This window comes from Euprymna scolopes, chromosome 16 (genome assembly GCF_053919585.1).
Source record: "Euprymna scolopes isolate OS-2025 chromosome 16, ASM5391958v1, whole genome shotgun sequence".
Classification (NCBI taxonomy): Eukaryota; Metazoa; Mollusca; class Cephalopoda; order Sepiida; family Sepiolidae; genus Euprymna; species Euprymna scolopes.
The window spans coordinates 133012883-133032104 of record NC_136497.1 but is presented as its reverse complement, the minus strand read 5'-3'; the positions used below and the strand labels follow the sequence as shown (position 1 = coordinate 133032104).

Sequence of the window (19222 nt, the reverse complement as noted above, 5' to 3'; positions counted from 1 at the left end):
TAATGATTATCTCAGTCTTTATACAGCAGGCCGCCCAGCATCGCCCGGTCCTAAAATACATTTAAACATTTTAATTCCTGCAGATTTCGTATTTATTATTACAGAGCCAATGTACCTAACAAAGTAGTGCCCCCCTCATAAAATACGTTTAAATACATTTTAATTCCTGCAGATTTCGTGTTATACAGTCGATACTCGATTGATTATATTGTAGCCAATATATACTAATGATTAAAAAAAAAAAAAAAAAAAAAAAAAAAAAAAAAAAAAAGACTCGTGTCATCAGCTAAAAATCGAAACCCAAACATAGCTCTCCAAGCCTTATGTGTGACCGTCTGACCTAAATCCATACACTAGGTGTGTCAAATTTCGTGAAAAATATTGAATAATTCCACCCCGTCTTTCCAAGCTTAGAACTCCTAGAAAAATGTAATTCAAGCCCTAATTTATTTTTCAATTAAAGGAGCAAGGACCAAGGTTTCATTTAAAAAACAAAAAAAAAAAACCCTACTTTTTTTGTTTTAAATTTGAATATATTATTTATTGATCTTTTCTCTTCAATTTGTGATAAACACTGAGTAAATTATTTACTTTTTAATACACACTTGAAAATGGGGGGGGGCGTGAATTTAAAAAAAAAAAAAAGGTTGTCTAAAATATATTCGGTTTATTGGAAAGAGCATATGATTTCACATTGATCTTGAAAATATCGTAAAAATAAAAATCAATAGAAAAATTTTGATAGATTTTTTAAGTTTAAAAATTGAAAAATACTGAACTTGTAAAATTCAATTAATTCCATAACTGTTTTTTAAAAAATAAAAAAATAATATTTCTATTACTTTTTATACAACTTTAATAGTTTATTTTGGAAGTATAATCCATAAAGAAAATTAACAACCCACTTTTAAAAGAGAAATTACGAGTTTTTTTATACTTTATTCGCAGTTTCGTGTTAGGGTGTCAAAAATTCCTACAAAAATTCTGATACACCTATCCATACACATACAAAAATTAAAATTGCTCAAAATATAAATTTGTACATATGCAGAAATAACATGTTTAGTCGACTTACACGTACTATGTTGACATTTTTTTTTCATTTTAACCCCTTAGCAACTATTTTTACCGGCTAAACACCAAATCGAATTTGCTCCACAGGTTCAAATCCTCCATATTCCAAGTTTCAAGTCTGTAGATGAAAATTGGCGGAGTTTGGTAGAGACCGTTTTATACCGCATGGCTTAAAAGATCTTTAAACCTTGTTACAAAATATATTCTCTAAAATTATAATTTTTTCAACTTTTTAATTTTCAAAGTTTTTCTTGGCTGACGAGATCAATAGTGATCAAAACGGTCTGCACATCATAGCAAGACATGACTATATTTATGTGAAGAAAATAAAAATTATAAATTTGCTCTTTGATTGAGCACTATAAACAACCCTTGTTGGAATTCAATGATTCTAATCTTTTGAATATTTTCAACCTGGAATATATATATATATATATGTGTGATCCACATACAGTACCGTTTCGCTGTATCACAGCTCATCAGTGCTGTGAGACAGGCAACTGCCTCAAGCCAGGATTGAAACCCGACCACCCAAATGACAGTCAAGGCTTCTCACTATTGCGCTATATGACTGCTGCTGTATGGGTAATGAATTAACAGTGTTTTGACATCGTCCAAATGCCTCTGTTCTATTTGTCGCTTAATACGCTAATGGTGTATACGACGTCAAAACATCGTTAAATTCACTACTCGTTCAGCAGCCGCCAATAGCGTAATGGTTAGGAGCCTTGACTGCCATACAGACAGTCGGGTTTCAATCCTGGCTTGAGGTGGTTGCCTGTCTAGCCGCACTGATGAGCTGTGAAACAGCGAAACAGTACTGTATGTAGATGACTAATATATATATATATATATATACACACACACACACATATATGCATGCATGCATGCACACTAGCAGATCTCCTGTCGTTACCCAGTCGTAAAATATGCTTAAATATATTTTAATTAATGCAGATTTCGTATTTATTATGACGAACCCTTGTATCATATCCTTCGGTGAGCGGGAGATAAATAATGACAATCAGTTCATCGATGGCTTTGTTTTAGTCGGGCTGAGGTATGGTCAGGTTTACCTTCTCGGGTTTTGCTTTCTCTTTGAGAAGGGGGGGGGTATATTACTGAGCACCCGAGACACCTCAACCAAGGAATGCAGACAGGGCTATTCAGTATCTTTTAGCATACCAGAGTGCACTGGCTTTTCAAAACCACACCTGACCTTGGTATCCTCAGTATTTTTTAAATTTTTTTATCTTTGTTCACCTTAAAAAAAAAAAAAAAAAAAAAAAAAAAAAAAAAACGAATATCGCCACGTGGACACAAGGGACTTTGTGACCATGTCTATACGACATTCCACTGGGTTTTCATGCAATTTTGGCAATTTTTGAATTCCATCCTTAACTCATCAGAAGAAAAGGAACTCAATTTTTAAGAAAAAGGAATATGGGGATGATTCCAAATATGGGCAGGATTCCAAAATATGAATAGAAATTACAATTACGTTTCTGAATTTTTGAGATGAGGATCGGTTATTCGTATTATTTATTGGACTACTGTTCTCATCTTGAATGTGATTTTCACGTTTCGGTTGATGTATCCTCTGACCTTCTTCAGGTGTATCTTGTCGAACTCTGGAATGCTTCTGTTGAACTCGCGAATTTGGACGGAATTTCGAGCGGAATCCTTTATTTACTTCACGGGGGTAGCGTGCTCTTGTTCCGACAGCCATGACTGGATAGAGGTCCTAAGTAATTCGCAAATGTCGCCCACACTGAGGATTAAACCTTCAACCTTCAGGAGAAGGTCACTTTTACAATTGATTTTTCCTAGTACTTTAATTCTGTCCAAATTCTGAGTTCGACAGAAACATTCCAGAGTTCGACAAGATACACCTGAAGAAGGTCGGCGGATACATCAACCAAAACGTTGTGAAAACCACACTCAAGATGGGATCAGTAGTCCGATGAACAAAAGTCACAATTGTAGGTTTTTATTTCATTATGTCATCTTTGAATTCTTGCACTATGAATCTGGTGCTGTCAAGAATTGAGCATTTCAATATGCTTAAGGAAATAAGCGGTAAGATGGTCAACGTCTTTAAATTTAAAATATAGACTTTTGTCATGTTTTATAAGTAAAATAAAGTAATAAATATTTGTTTAGATTAAAAAAAAAATATAGACGATTTTCAAAAAGATCTTCAAGGTTAAAGATGCTATTAACCATATCATTTAGAAATCAACAACAATAAATCTACACAACTTTAAAAGCGATAAAAATAACATGTAAACAGATCTAGAACTTCGTCATATAATGGTTAATGCACTAGGCAATACATACGGTCTTAGGTACGAATCTTAGAAACAGCGAAGCTACGCTGATGAGAGGTAGAACATTGAAACATGCATGCCCATAAATTACTGTTTTATAAGTAAAATAAAATAAATATTTGTTTACATTAAAAAATATATATGGGCGATTTTTTTTTTAAGTAAAAAGATCTCGCTATTAACCGTATTATCGTCTAAAAAGCAATAAAATAAATATATATATCTAGCCGCACTAATGAGCCGTGATACAGCGAAACAGTACTGTATGTGGATGACTAATATATATATATATATATATATATATATATATATATATATATTAGTTATCATTCCCAAACCGAAAATGAATTTTTTTCACTCATAGTATTTTCTATATCTGTTAATGTAATGCGTCTTTCATGCGTTTCGTTGAATAGCAGAAGTTCAAACAGCCGAGACATATGTGTTCTTCGAGAGGTGGGGGGAGGGGGAATAGAAAAAACAGTTGAAGAGTTTGTTTTTTTTTTTCTTGCAAAGTGAGTGTGATGTTTCTTTCTACAAAAAGATTCAATACAACTAGGAGAGCCTCCAGAGCATTGCTGGAATAAACCATCCTTTTCACACACCCTGCCAGTAGAGGTTTTCGGCATAGACAAGAACAGCTATGTGGTGCAACCCATTGGGAAGAGAGAGAGAGAGACGAAGGCATAAGAATCAGAAACATTTGGGGCAAAATGCCAAAAATAAAACAAATAGTGATTATAAACTCGGAAAAAGCAGCACAAATACCGGTAATTTTTTTTTTTTTTTATCTTGGCAAGAACTCAGATACCCACCCCCTCTCTTCATAACAGCCCCGCCCCCGAAAAAAATCATTTTTAATGTTGTGTGTGGTCAATCAGATTGTCGGCAGGAGCAATAGCTTGTGCATCTAGCACGCACAATATAAGATGGGGGAGAGAGACTCAGTTTATATTGTTATGGAGTACTGCTCCCACATCTGGGGAGGTGTTGCTCTAATCACCCCCCTCTTCTGCCTTGTCAGAGTACGGTACCACTCCCGTCTATAGCTCTTCAACTTTGAATTTGAAAATAGGAAGCTTTACTTTTTGAACGACTCTCCCCTTGTTATTTCAGATCATTTGAAACCATAACAGCAAGTTTTAATCTCCCCTCAGTCAAAACCAGAGGTTTGAGGAAATATCAGACAGTATATATATATATACTTTTTTTTTTTTTTTTTTTTTTTTTTTTTTTAATGATTAGGATAGCAGGTATGTTATATATATATATAATTATTTCCACAGCCCAAAGGACGCCACAGCACACGAACCAGAAGTCTAAGACTCGAGTTTCGCCCTCATTTGGGCTCATCAGTCAGACATATCCACATTAACTTTTGGTAGATCACTTTTTTTTAGGGGTTAAATGACACTGGTTCATGTAAAAAATTACTACAGAATCTCTGACGGCTTCGAATTCAAACTTAAGTTTGAATTCGGACCACACACTTAACAAAAAAACTCCCACCTAAAAAAAAAAAAAAAAAAAAAAAAAAAAAAAAAAGTGCCCTTACAAAAAATAAAACAAACGCATGCATTAACGTTTATAAAAGTTATCTTTTTAGGTTCACAAAATCGTGAGTTTTCTGAAACAGTTACCAAGTTACCTTTTTTCGCATTCCAGGTTCAAGCCTGTCTACTTGGCTAATTTTTTTTTTTTTTTTTGCGATTGCACGGGCATTCACTGCTATTTTTTTTATTTATTTTTTTTTAAGTTGTAAGGATTTATTTCCATTATTTTTTTTAAGGGGGGGGGGTCTTTCCAGTGCTCAATATCTGGAGAATAGTTTCTCCTCTTTGTATCTCTTCTGCCGAAATATCTGGTTGGCAGGGTATCACATATTTCCTTTTTTTTGGCCGATTACATCTACATGTTTTTATCAGTGCTTTTAGTTTTGGAATCGTTGTGGGGGTATCCACGTTACCCATAATGAAAATGATTAGGATAGCAGGTATGTTCCAATTGGAACTTCATGTCAACCCAGGCAACGCCGGATACCCATGCTAGTATACACACACACACACACTGGTAGCCAAATTGAATATTCAAATGCTCATATCTTTGGTTCTATGGGACAAAACTACACGAAAATTTGCAGGCTTTTTGAAGATTACAGTACTATTATATGGTTAAAGTTTTATGACAATTGGTAAAAACGAAACAGTTTTCAAACCAATAAAATATGCCCAATTTGTGTGTGAGTGTGTATATAGGTGTATGTGTCCTGGCAGGCCAGCTTCAGTTGTCTCCCCTGTGGCCTTGCCAGGCCACTAATAGGCAATTTTTTTAAAGTACTTAAAAGAAGCAAATTAGTTGTCATAGAAAGCAAAGGATGAACTCCAGCAGATCAGGGAAAATGAAAATGTAAAAATGTAATCGTGTTTCGATCTTGGATCTTATTGTAACATGGCCGTTACATTTGAACGGTGTAATTACATTTCAAACCTCTCGGATCCACACGTTATTTAATACCGTCACAAAAAATAAAACAAAACAAAAAATCAAACAAATAAAAAAAAATAAAAATAAAAAAAAAAAATTTAAAAAAAATAAATTTTAAAAAAAAAAATAAAAATAAAAAAAAATAAAAATAAAAAATAAAAATCTAACTCCGCATCTTTTTTTAAAGAATGCAAATGAAACCCATTTATTCGTGGTTCTTCCAACAATAACGCTTCCAACAATAACGCATTTCATCATTAAAAAAAATCTTTTTGAACACATCGTTTTACAATCTCTGCCACACGTATTATTTAAAAGTCTTTCTTTCTCCCCCCCACCACCTCAAGTTATGTTGCATGCATGCATCTATCTATCTATCTATCTATCTAAGCTGACAGAATGAGAAAAGTTGAATCGTGGAAAACCCACGGGTGCAGAAGGGTCAATGTTGTGACATATCAAACGGACTGACCAGTCAACTGCCCCAAAGCTAGGTAGATGGGGGACCGGATCTGACGTATCAGGGTTCCGGTTTTTAGAAATTTAGTTAATTTAGTTGAGTTGATTACTAGACACGAAAGATTAAAGATGTAAGGAGCAGGGTATCCTCAAAATGGGGGGGGGGGCGGTTTGTTCATATGCCAGGATCGCCGGTCCACTCCAGCTTGCCGAGATAATGCCTGTGCAGTGGAATAAAGAAATATATAAAACAATAATCATCACGTTGTGTTTGTTTGGCATGCGTTAATCTTCGGCTGGCAGAATCAACTCCAAGATGATTGATAAAGAGTGCTCCACACCTAAGCAGAGCAAGGCATGTCTTTGCATCATGTATTATTGTATGTATTCGCATTATGTGATTCTCACACATCCACACACTAAGAGATATTAATTAGACAGCTTGATAAATACGACCCTGATAAATACGACCCTGATAAATACGGCTTGCTCGTCCCTGCAACCTCTTTCTCACAAAAGAGACATTGCGAGCCTGTCTCTGTTTTTTTCGTTATTTTCATGGCAAGTGCTCAGTAGAGCTCCAAACTATGCCCCCCCCCTTGCCAAACTTTCGCAAGAAACACTCGTCTAGCTGAAAGCACTATCAATAATTTCCCCTACTCCTTATCTGTGCCTAAATCTAAACATAGATTCTATAAAAAAAAGGTTTTTTCTTAGAAAGACACCTGTGGAACTGCCTTCCGTTTGCCTACTTTTCAGCTGACTACAATATGGCCATCTTCAAGTCCAATGTAAACAAGTTCTTGATGAGCTATTCTACTTAAGTTAACAAATTTACTAAATCTCCACTAATAACCATTACTATTATTCTGATACTGTACACACCCTTTAAGCCTTATCCTCGAGTAACCTGAGCCTTGATAAGTGGTGACCCATGTAAAAAAAAAGTTGATAAAAGAAATACAGACATTTCTCTCATAAATAGATAAGAGATTATATAGGAATGGTAAAGAAGCCCCCCCCCTCTTCATAAGAACACACAGAAAATTTCATTACTCACACCTGTCAGCGCTTACTCGCACTCATTCACACATCCATTTTTCCCAGCATGCACTTTGCATCTCCTTTTGACCATGTGGCAAATTTTTTTCTCCTTTTTTATCTCCTTACCGTGAGTAATTTGTTTATGCGCTAAAATGACTGCTGCTAATATTTTCACTAGTCAGCTATCATAGGCTGCTGCTGATTTTCTCACACACGCCATGTTACAATGAGAGTGAAGAACCGTTCCATCATCAATTAATTTTGTCGATAACGTTCTTGGCATCGAATACAAACAAAAAAAATATTTGCTCACCTTCTGGTAATTGTTGTAATCGATATTTGTCCTGGTTTAATCGCTGCTGTCGCTTCATCGTTCGGACAATAACAACCGCGAGACGCAAGGCTTCTTTTGTATATCCATGTGAACGAAGAGCATCGACTCGAGAACAGGCAATTGGAATTGACTCTGTAAACACAACGGGATTCATTTTTTTTTTTAAATAATTCTGATCCAGACAAAGTATTTTATGAAAAGAATTAAATCGAATCGCATTTTATTTTCAATGAACCAGAAAGCAACAATTCACAAGATAAACGGCATGAACTGACATAGCAAGACGTGATTTCTGTATTTGTAAAATAGATCGAATATCCAATTAAATAAACATTTTTTTTGTTCCAATAAAAGGGGAGTAACTATGGGTGAATACCCCAGACTAAAACCGGCACGCAACAAGATATCAGACCTTCATTCTAAATCCCTTGATGCTGGAGAGCCTTCTTTAATTTTATTTACTGTTTTTCATCCCCAAACAAGACATATTGCAACATGGATGTAAGGGAAGACTAGGATTATGGGGAGTTGAGTAGCAAGCCATCAGTTCACATTACATTTGAACTTCTGCGTGTCAGTACAGTTAGGGAAGCAAGAAACAGGGAGGGGGATTCCAAAGTCTGACAGTCTGAGGGTAGAAACTATTAAAAACCGCTTTCCAGTGCCTAGGAACCTCAACAGTGAAGAGGTGGGATTTTGTTGGTTAAAGTTTCTTCCCTTCAACTGCTAGATTGGAATTCTTTATCTGTATTTTGCTAACACGCAGAAGTTTAAATGTAATGTGAACAAATATCTCTGCTCAACTGAAAAATTATATAGGAGGCTTTACTTTTGGAATGCCCCTCATACTTTATCCACTATAGCATGGGTCCATGCGAACAGATACATCTGAAGAAGGTATGAAGCTACATTGGTCAATAGGTAAAAATAACAATCAGGATGAGAACAGTAATCTGAATTATTTAAATAGTATGAACTTGCGGATGGGGAGGGGGTCAGCTCTGCCTGGTCATAAAATACGCTTAAATATGACATTTTAATTTGTACAGATTTCGTATATATTATATATTATTATTAATGCTAGGACAACAGAATCTTTTCATTGTTTTGACTCGAGTGTGTTGATATCTTAAGTTTTTGTATAGAGTGATGTGGTTCTCGGTTGATTAACTGTGTCGGATATACACTCAAGAGTCAAAACAACGATGAGAATGTTCTGTTGTCACAGCACTAATTATTATAGAGTCGTGATTTCAAAAGTAAGAAAAAAAAAAAAAAAAAAAGTATTTGAGTGCCATCAGTTAGAATCGAAACCAAAAGTAAAACTAACATTCAAAGCTGGTGATGTTACCACTGTACCAACGTGACACGCATATGAATTGATTAAATATTAAAAATAAATTCTGATGAATTTATAAAATGTATAACTATTTTTTCATTTTTGATCCTTTAAAAAGTATTTTAACTGACTAGAGATCCATAAAAGAACGGTCCGTAAAAAATCCAATCATTTGAAGCCCCTAGTACCACTCTGGGACTTAACTTTGGAAGAAATAGAGTTCGAAAGTATGGAGAAACACAGACAGACATCACCTTTTATATATTAGATTAAATTCAGAAACCTGAGTAGACTGTTTTTGAGAACATCCCACAGGAAAAAGTTTAAAAAGGATCAAAATCTTGCTAACGAATCTATATTTAATCATGGTAGACCTTGTATTTATGAAAGGAATAGTACAAATTTCTACCGAAAAAAAAAAAAAAAAATTTTTTTCAAAGAACGTCTACTTACCATGCCAAAGAGCCAGTCCTTGTGAATCAAAGTTCTCGGAATCCCACTGGTCTTCATGATAACCAAAATCCTCACTGAGGATCAACTGGAGATGCCGGTCATTCCAGCTCAGCTGACTTGCTTCCAAGGAACGGTGGAATATGGTACGTGGCTTTGGGCGGGAAGGTCTCCGAGATGAACCTGGATATTCAGGAAGGAAAAAAAGTTGTGAAAAATATTTGATGATGCTACAAATACATTAATCCCCAGGAGAAAAAAAAATTATATATATATATGTATATATAGCTATCATGATTTCAAATCTAGAATTCTTATATGCAAGACAAAGAATACATTTCAATAAATGATTTTTCATGATTTATTTGCTCTATCTGGTATATTGAGCAAGTTTCATTTAGCTGGGATTGTCTTTATAAAATATTACAACCAATAATATTTTGTAAGACTGAGAATCACTGGATTTGCATTGCATTATATTATTCTGAAGTGTGTGTGTGTGTGCGCATATATATATATATATATATATATATATATATATATACACACACTAGCAGGCCACCCGGAGTTGCCCGGTTGTAAAATATACATAAATAGTAGATTTTAATTCATACAGAACCCAAGACATGTGCATGCGAGCATTATTTTTCTACAAAAATAAAAAAAAAATAAAAATAAAAAAATAAAAAAACGAGCTGAGGTCAAAACCAAAAAAGCACTTTTTGGTAGACATGTTTCAGTGAATGTTTTTCATAAACACAAACATGGAAGCCATTAATGGTTGTATAAATGAATTTAACATACCTGCTCTGTTAACTAATTTAGCACTTTTTTGGTAGACACAGGTTTCAGTGGATGTGTGTGCGTGTATACACACACACACGAAAAAACAAAAAGGAACCAACCAAATTATATGTTCAACGTTTTGTCTTTATTTTAGGACTTCTTCAGACTGATTAAATTGAAAATAAAATACCAATACAATATTTCAAAATATACTTGTGAATTTTTGAGTAACCCTATGTTATATCTCAAAGAATTTATTCTGAGGTCACAGAAGCCGTACAATTGCTGACGACATTGTTTCACAAATTTCCTTCTTAAAAAAAGTTAACAATGCATATAACATACCAGGATTTTCCTCATCGGAACTTTCATCATCGGCCGGATTATCTATCTGATATCGAGTGTCAGCATCTTCCAATGGGCACATCGGGACGGACGACCACTGTTCAAGCAGCCGGCGCCATTGATCTTTTTCTGCCTGCGTACAATTTGGATTTAACACAACACAGATCCACAAAACACCTAAGGATCCAACGACAAAAATAATTCAGATGAGCAAGGAAAAGTTATGGAATCTGGTCTCAATAAGGAAAAGTTATGGAATCTGGTCTCAATAAGGAAAAGTTATGGAATCTGGTCTCAATAAGGAAAAGTTATGGAATCTGGTCTCAATAAGGAAAAGTTATGGAATCTGGTCTCAATAAGGAAAAGTTATGGAATCTGGTCTCAATAAGGAAAAGTTATGGAATCTGGTCTCAATAAGGAAAAGTTATGGAATCTGGTCTCAATAAGGAAAAGTTATGGAATCTGGTCTCAATAAGGAAAAGTTATGGAATCTGGTCTCAATAAGGAAAAGTTATGGAATCTGGTCTCAATAAGGAAAAGTTATGGAATCTGGTCCGGATAAAGGACATTAAATTTAACTCACATTATTTAGAAAATAATATAAAGCTCTGATCTAACATACCAAGTTCATCCCATAAAAGCCGACATTTGTCGGTCATAGTTGCTCCTTGTGATTTCCAGAGGAGGAGTCTGGGGTCTGCGAGAAATTGTTCTGTGATCAGGGTTAACATCCTAGCACCATTTGAATCTCGCACACGTAACATCTCTCGGATCTTTAAAGAAATAAATATTAATAGAAAACTAGGAAGGATTTGTTGTAAAAAAAAAAAAAAAAAAAAAAAAAATTATATATATATATATATATATATATACACACACACACACACACATTAACAAACATTAGCAGGGAAATCTGATGTTGCCCGATACTGAATGAAGATTAATAAATGTTCCATACTTCCACACAAGGAACATGAGCTGGAACAGATACATTGAAAGCATTGCAAAGGCTGCTGCGAAGAAGGTGGGCTCCCTCTACCGTGCTAGAAATTTACTTATGCCTGAAAGTATCCTGTACCTCTATAAGGCCACTATTCACCCAAGTATGGAGTATTGTTGCCACATTTGGGTTGGTACATCTGCTACTTGTCTCAATCTTTGACAGGATTCAAAAAAAGAGTCACCAACCTGTTAGGTCCTGAACTGACGGCTAAGCTTCAGCCTCAGTCCCATCGATAAAATGCTGCATCCCTCTGCCTGTTCTACAAGTATTTTAATGGTGAATGCTCCGAAGAACTTCAAGCACTTGTACCACCTTGACATAAATACCCCGACAAACCCAACAAGCAGCTAAATCTCACTCGTACACAGTAGAGACCCCTAGGTGTAAGAAAGCCTCCTACTCTAAAAGTTTCTTTCCCAGAACTGGACTTTGCAACTCCCTTCCAGGACTGCTTTCCAAATGGTACTGACATGCAGAAGTTCAAATGTAATGTGAACAAACATCTTGCTATTCATCTCCCTTCATAATATCCCTGCATCTTGTTCCCGATAATAGCCTCCTACATCAAAGTGGCACTGCGCCTTGTTTGGGGGGTGAAAATTTAATTAAAAAATAAATAAAACAAAATCAAAAAATACTTATATTGTCATCAAAATCCGTGAAATCATTTTTCAATCAAACTGATTGATCTCCTGCTTTAATTGGATACGCACCGCAGTGCACGGGACGAAGCTTCATATGCCTGCCTGCAGAGATATTCTGCAATACATTGTAGCTTACATTGCATTGTAGAGAAGCTCTTGTGTTGATTTTATAAAATTAGTCTTATGCAATAAAATGAATAAATTAAAATTCAATTATCAAACATTGATTTTGAACACACCCATCTCATCAAAGAACCTACTGTTGATTTTACATACCGAGATTGGGCAGAACTTTAGCAGAACTGAGATGAGCAGATTTCACTTGAACGAAAGCGATGGCCTTGATGGCTCAATTATCTCAACTGGGTCATAGTTAATACACGGAAAATCAACGAAGACGTGGACATTAATGTTTGAGGGTTCATTATCATACAAACTTTTTTTTTTTTTTTTTTTTTACATGGGAGTTACCACTTATCAAGGCCTGGAAACCACTCAGGGATAAGGGTTATTGCGTGTACAGTAGTCAATGGGAAAATATCGTAGTAATCGCTAGTAATGGAGATTTGATAAAGTGTCTTACTTAATGACTTAATAATTACGGTTTATCAGGAATTTGTTTATGTTGGACTTGAAGACATCCAAGTCATAGTCAGGTGGGAAACAGGCAAACGGAAAAGAGTTCCACAGGCATGCACTTCTAAGAAAGTAGCTTTGTTCAGTGAGTCTACGTTTTGATTTAGGCACAGATAAAGAGTGAGGAAAATTATTGACGGCGTTTTCAGCACAAATGATTTATACACAAATATATCAGAGTGGAGAAGTATTTTCTCTTGTGAATTATTCTTGTTTTATTTTTTTTGTAATGTAAGCCAGTGCTCGCACTTTCGGTGATAGCCAAGATGGCCCAAACAAGAGGAAGAGAGGAGAGAGAATAAAACCATGATGCAAGCTCTGGGATCGGTGATATTGCCAAGGAACGCATAAGAGTCGAGCATGCTGAAGGGTAATCGTGCATATGAGCACGTGGGAAAATAGCAGTAGCAGCGAAGGATGGCTTGTTGGGCTTGAGAAGAGATTAGAAGCAGAAGCAGCTAAAAAGTGAATATGCAAATCAGGAAGCGTGTGCAAGAAGGAGAAAAAAAAAAAAAAAAAAAAAAAAAAAAATGGAGAAAAAAAAATGCACCACATGGTCGGGAGAAATAAAGTGCGACTTCAAAGAAAATGAACAAGCAAATTGTCAAGGACAAGAATAGGCCAGTTGTGGCCGGCATGCTGTCAGAGGAAATAAAAATGCGAACCAGATGAGATGGACATGTGGCAATAAAAACTTTTAAAGATGGCGGCTCGGATTTTTATTTATTCATCCGGTCATCCCAGAAGTTCTGTTCGAATTTAATAACAAAGAAAAGTAACCAAATGTTACTTTTTATTAAAGACTTAATCATCAATATACTTTCCCTGGTTATCTACGACTTCCTTCATCTATTAACAAGTTTTCCCCTTTACCAAGCCATTGTCTACGATGGTTAACATTTCAATAAAAAGATCCATTTTTTTGTCACAAGTCTGTCTAAAAAAAGATGAAATAAATTGGCAAGAATGGAAAGAAAAGCAGATGTCGACTCGGGATTTGAGATTGTTTTCAGACAATTCATGAGGCAGCCATTTTCGAAGTTTAGGAAATTTTCAAGTTGCTGAAGATGACAACAGACAGTTTTATGGTTTGAACGCAGATTTATTGCCAAATTCCTCAACTGATAAAGCAGGTTTTTTTTCAAGAGCTGCTTCAAGAAACTCAACTCAACGTCTGGCTGATCATCTTCAAGTGTGAAGTCTCCACTTCTAAATTTCGCAAGCCATCTTCAAGTTTTTTTCATTCACATTTCTTTCCATAAACTGAGTGAATATTTCTAGCTGTTTCGGCTGCTGAGTTTCCTTTCTTGAACTCAGCAAGCATTATATGCCTCAAATGATTCTTATGCCTTTCCATGTTAGTACTAGTAGGGTTCTAATCACGCAAATTTACATTTTTTTGTTCCGTAAAAAACAAATGTAATGTTAAAATGCATCTAAAACATAAAAATGTAAAAAATTACACAATATTTAAGTTTCGTTCAATTTAGAAACAAAGGTAAACATTCGGTCAGAACTTCTGGGATGACCCGATATTTCCTTTGTCGTTACAAAAGTCCAACTTTTGTAACAATAACAATTATAAACATCTGACTGTATTGAACTCTCGATTTTCTCTACATTTTTGGAGGAAGGGTGGGGGTCAATGAAAGGTTATAACTCGCCCAGGGAAATCTAAGATTCATTTGATGCATAGTATTCTGAAAAGAAAAAGTTACCTTTGAAAACATGGAATTTAGTTGATTGGCTGAGGTACAATAGCCTCCCTGAGATAGATATGTCTTGACTTGTTCCTGGACCTGCTCTTCATCCAGATGCCAGCTATGGTCATCTTCTGCTGAAGCCCCTGCCGTTGGATCGGGAGCACCTGGACCATACAGAAAAAAAAAAAAAAAAATGGGGTCAATGTCACATTAAAAATAAAAATAAATGTGAACCCACTTAAGAGAAAGGTTTTATAAGAAAAGGAAAATTCACCTGGTAATTGATTGATTTCCGACTTGGCCTGCAAGATTTCATCTGCAATTTTCTGTGCTGTGGGCAACACCTCCGTGTGGTGCTCGGCGATCAAATACTGCGAGAATTTCTGCAGTTGTTCGCGACTCATCTGTAATAAGGTTTCTAAAATAGAAAAAAAGAAACAATTTTTATAAAATAAATAAAAAATAAAAAAGATAAAAAATTGAATATACTCCACCTGTGTTTACAACATTCTGATATTTCAATGGGTGAAGTTGAAAAAAAAAAAAAAAAAAAAAAAAAAAAAAAAAAAAAAAAGAGAGGCAGGTCGCGCACAGAGACAGACAGGCCGGCCGGCCGCACGCACAGACAGACAGGCCGGCCGCACGCACAGACAGACAGGCCGGCCGCACGCACAGACAGACAGGCCGGCCGCACGCACAGACAGACAGGCCGGCCGCACGCACAGACAGACAGGCCGGCCGCACGCACAGACAGACAGACAGGCCGCACGCACAGACAGACAGACAGGCCGCACGCACAGACAGGCAGGCCGCACACAGACAGACAGGCAGGCCGCACACAGACAGACAGACAGGCAGGCCGCACACAGACAGACAGACTGACTGACCGACAGCAAGTCAGAAAATTTAATTAAGTTTTTCTCCAATAAATTTGAAATCTCCAATAATTTTTCCCTCGAGACAAAAATTGATATTTCAATCAAAAATGTAGAAATATTTCATTTCTAGGCGCCAAGAAAATAAATTTTAAGTAGTCGTCTGTAAACGTTAACTCGATTTTACACTCAAACATAAATAAAACATTTTCTCTTCAATTTTATTTTTCTTCGTAAGAGAAATTTTTTTTTTTTTTGCAAGAAAGCAAAGAATATTTTAAATCTCTTTAAAATATCTGAAGAAATCGTTTTTATTATTGCATTAACGAAAACGCCATTTGTTGGAAGTAAATAATAAAAACGAAAAGCGTTGATGCAAGACATCTTTGAAATACAGTTTTATGAATGGTTGCTGAAAAATATAGAACGTTGGCAAGACTGCAGTATAGTTAACATCACAAAAAAAGTGGGTGGGGGGTCAAATATACAACAAATAAGGATACTTGCACAGAATTTTACCCAAACGTAACTCCTTGAATAAAACAATTAATTTTCGTTATATTTTTTTATGTTTTTTTCTGAATTTCTTGGAGACTATTATCTTCATTTTTAGTTGTTTCACGACGTTTCAGGCAACTATTCCTCTGGCCTTCGTCAGGTGATAACCGGGACAGGATAGGAACTCCTAATCTAACTGCATTCTCAGCAATTACTGCCATCCATAGTTGTTGACGTTTCAACGTTTTTGGCCAAGTAAGCCTCTGGCCAGCTTTGGGTAGGATGGAAACCGCTATCTTCAAGCAATGCTCATCTGGAACCGTAGAGATTCAACGTCTATCAACTGCGCCACGGGCCCCAAAGGGCGATCAAGGTTGGATTCTTTGATCTTATAAATCCATATTTATCATCAGATATGCCATCGTTGGGCCCATACCGAATGGTACATATATTATTTAATTGGAATTCATTATTGCGATGAGTCTTATTTATTAATTTATTGCTATTATTCTCATCTTTGATTAGGAAAATAGTCCGCAATAAATAAATTAATAAATAAAACTCATCTCAATAGCAAATGCCAATTAGATTTTTTTTTCTGGTGATTTTATTAATTTTAAATGTTTTCTTCAGTATTTTTAAGTAGCCTTGTTACACTTTAATAATCAGCAAAGCTCGACAAAAGCCAGCATGTTCCGACCAAAGCCGAGCACCAGGTAGTTACATCTGGTTCAAATTCTTCATGAGTATCCAAATGTTTGGTCTGTTTATGTAACAGTGTGGATGTACTTATGGCGGTAACAGCAGCCAAAATATGCAAATGACTGAGCCGTGTGCAAGGTGACGTCACAGTATGGAAAAATGGAAAGATTAAAAAAAAAAAAAAGAAAAAAAAGAAAAGAAAAGAAAAAAGAAAAAAAAGAAAAAGAAAAAGAAAAAAAAGAAAAAAAAAAAAAAAGAAAAAAAAGAAAAGAAAAAAAAGAAAAGAAAAAAAAGAAAAGAAAAAAAAGAAAAGAAAAAAAAGAAAAGAAAAAAAAGAAAAGAAAAAAAAGAAAAGAAAAAAAAGAAAAGAAAAAAAAGAAAAGAAAAAAAAGAAAAGAAAAAAAAGAAAAGAAAAAAAAGAAAAGAAAAAAAAGAAAAAAAAGAAAAAAAAAACTACTTGTACAGTTTAATCCAGATATTAAAGCATGAAAATATTGAAAAAGTTTATATTGTACGTATTCCTTTTGGACTGAAGATCTTTGAAAAAAAATTTCACTTAATTTGATTGAATAGATTGTTTTGTTTTTTTTTACAGCAGAAAAACACGTTTTTTATGACAGCACATATAAAGGTAGACATCTTGGAATTTTTTTGAACAGGCCACAGGGAAATAACTCGGTTTAAAGCGCCGACACTCCTTCCCCATCTTTATTACTAGCTTTTCTTAAAAAAAAAAAAAAAAAAAAAAAAAAAAAAAATCGAACCTTTTGCTCGGTATCATAAAAAAATTGTTTTTTCACTGTAAAAAAAAAAAAAAAAAAAAAAAAACACTACTTAATGAAATTAAGTGAAATTTTTTTTCGGAAAACTTCATTCCATAACAAGTACGGACAATTTAACTTTTTTTCGATATTTTTATTTAATATCTTGATTAAACTGTACAAGTACCAAAAAAAAAAAAAATGTTGACCTTTCCAGTTAGAGAGGACAAAGATAGACGCACTACATGAATAGGTAGCCATGTAACGTATTCAGTTTGAGTAATACCAAGTTAGCTGGACGATTATCATTATGATCATTATTGAGGTTGTAAAATAGAATGTTAGAAAGAATGTATCAAAGCGAAAAGGTATTCTTTAGGATAAAAATATTTGCTAGAAATGAAAAGAAATGTTAGTTTTCATAACTAACACAAACATGAACGTATGCTAGAAAAAAAAGTGACAGACATCAGCCGATGGTTACAAGTGATACACCTTGGTGACCTCAACAGAAGGGAAATGTTTGTATACATAGGATTTTAGTCAGTTGGTAGTTAGAGCTTGAAGGAAACAGTCGAGTCAACCAGTCGTGATAGCTCAGCATACCCAGATAAGCGAGGGGTTCAATGGCTATCAAATGTAAGGAACGTAGGATGAGTGTGAAGCTTTCCAATGGGGAAACATCGGTAAATAAAGTTGCTGAAAAGACAACCTCAGATGTGTTTATTCATTGGGATGAATCTTCTTTGCAGCTTTTCGTCAAACAAGACCAAAGACGGACCAGGTACGTTTCTCCGATTGGCCTAATGTTAAAATACACAGAACTGTTATCCATCTCTTTCTGTTTTAAGTGTTACGTCTGTTATTGAACGGTAGCTGTGAAATATATTGACACGTACAAACACGAGAACGCTAGACGATAACAGACACTCAAATATATACACGTTACACACATTCAATAGATACGAAAACACATGAACGTTTAGAAGTACAATTAAGCTGTTATACTCACTCGTGTGTGAGTGTATATATATATATATATATATATATATATATATATATATATAGCTTCCCTCCAAGAATACAACAATCATTTTTGTTTTTGTTAATCCAACAGTGTTAAATTATGGCCTTTGATCTTTAATTTGTTTCATTTTTTGGAGGGAGAGTGGGTTCGAGAGAACAAGCAACAAAAAAAGTGTTCAATATCTGAAGAATAGCTTCTTATCTTCATATCCCTTCTGCCGAAATACCTGGTAGGGAGATTACGTACTTTTTGGCCGATTACATTTTCGTGTTTTTATCTTTTTTCTTTCTTTTTTAAATTGTTGTGGGGGTATCGACGTTGCCCATGATAAAGTTGACATATAATAATGAAAAATTGCTCAATATCCTCATAGAGCTCTACATTGCGAGTGAAAAATATCTCTTCAACTTCTTTTTTTAATAAAACGAAAAAAGTTAAATTATTTAAACAATAAAATTTTAATAGAACGACATATTCTTTTTTTTAACAAAAGATGTTAAAAAAAAAAAAAAAAAAAAAAAAAAAAACATCTGAAGAAATTAGAATGTTTATACCTTCAAGTATCAACATAAAATTTGTTGTATATTTAAAGCTATCCTGGGTGCCCGGCGTTGCCCGGGTGTTTGGAGGTGCTTGTTGAAAAAAAAAAAAAAAAAAAAAAAAAAAAAAAGGTGGTATTAGACAGGCTCGAGCCTGTGCCACGAAAGAGGAAAAAAAAAATGTGACAA

The 19222-nt window shown here is 34.9% G+C and overlaps 1 protein-coding gene across 1 annotated transcript in view; it reads right to left on the bottom strand.

Moving 5' to 3' along the window:
• LOC145296094 (zinc finger SWIM domain-containing protein 5-like) overlaps window positions 1-19222 on the bottom strand; it is a 171997-nt gene that overhangs the window by 33150 nt on the left and 119625 nt on the right. The window contains exons 4-9 of the mRNA XM_080142234.1: window positions 14906-15049; window positions 14647-14795; window positions 11268-11418; window positions 10646-10822; window positions 9518-9697; window positions 7705-7857 (exon numbers count right to left, since the gene is read on the bottom strand). Of these exons, the coding sequence (XP_079998360.1) occupies window positions 7705-7857; window positions 9518-9697; window positions 10646-10822; window positions 11268-11418; window positions 14647-14795; window positions 14906-15049 (954 nt within the window). The remainder of the gene's footprint in view (window positions 1-7704; window positions 7858-9517; window positions 9698-10645; window positions 10823-11267; window positions 11419-14646; window positions 14796-14905; window positions 15050-19222) is intronic.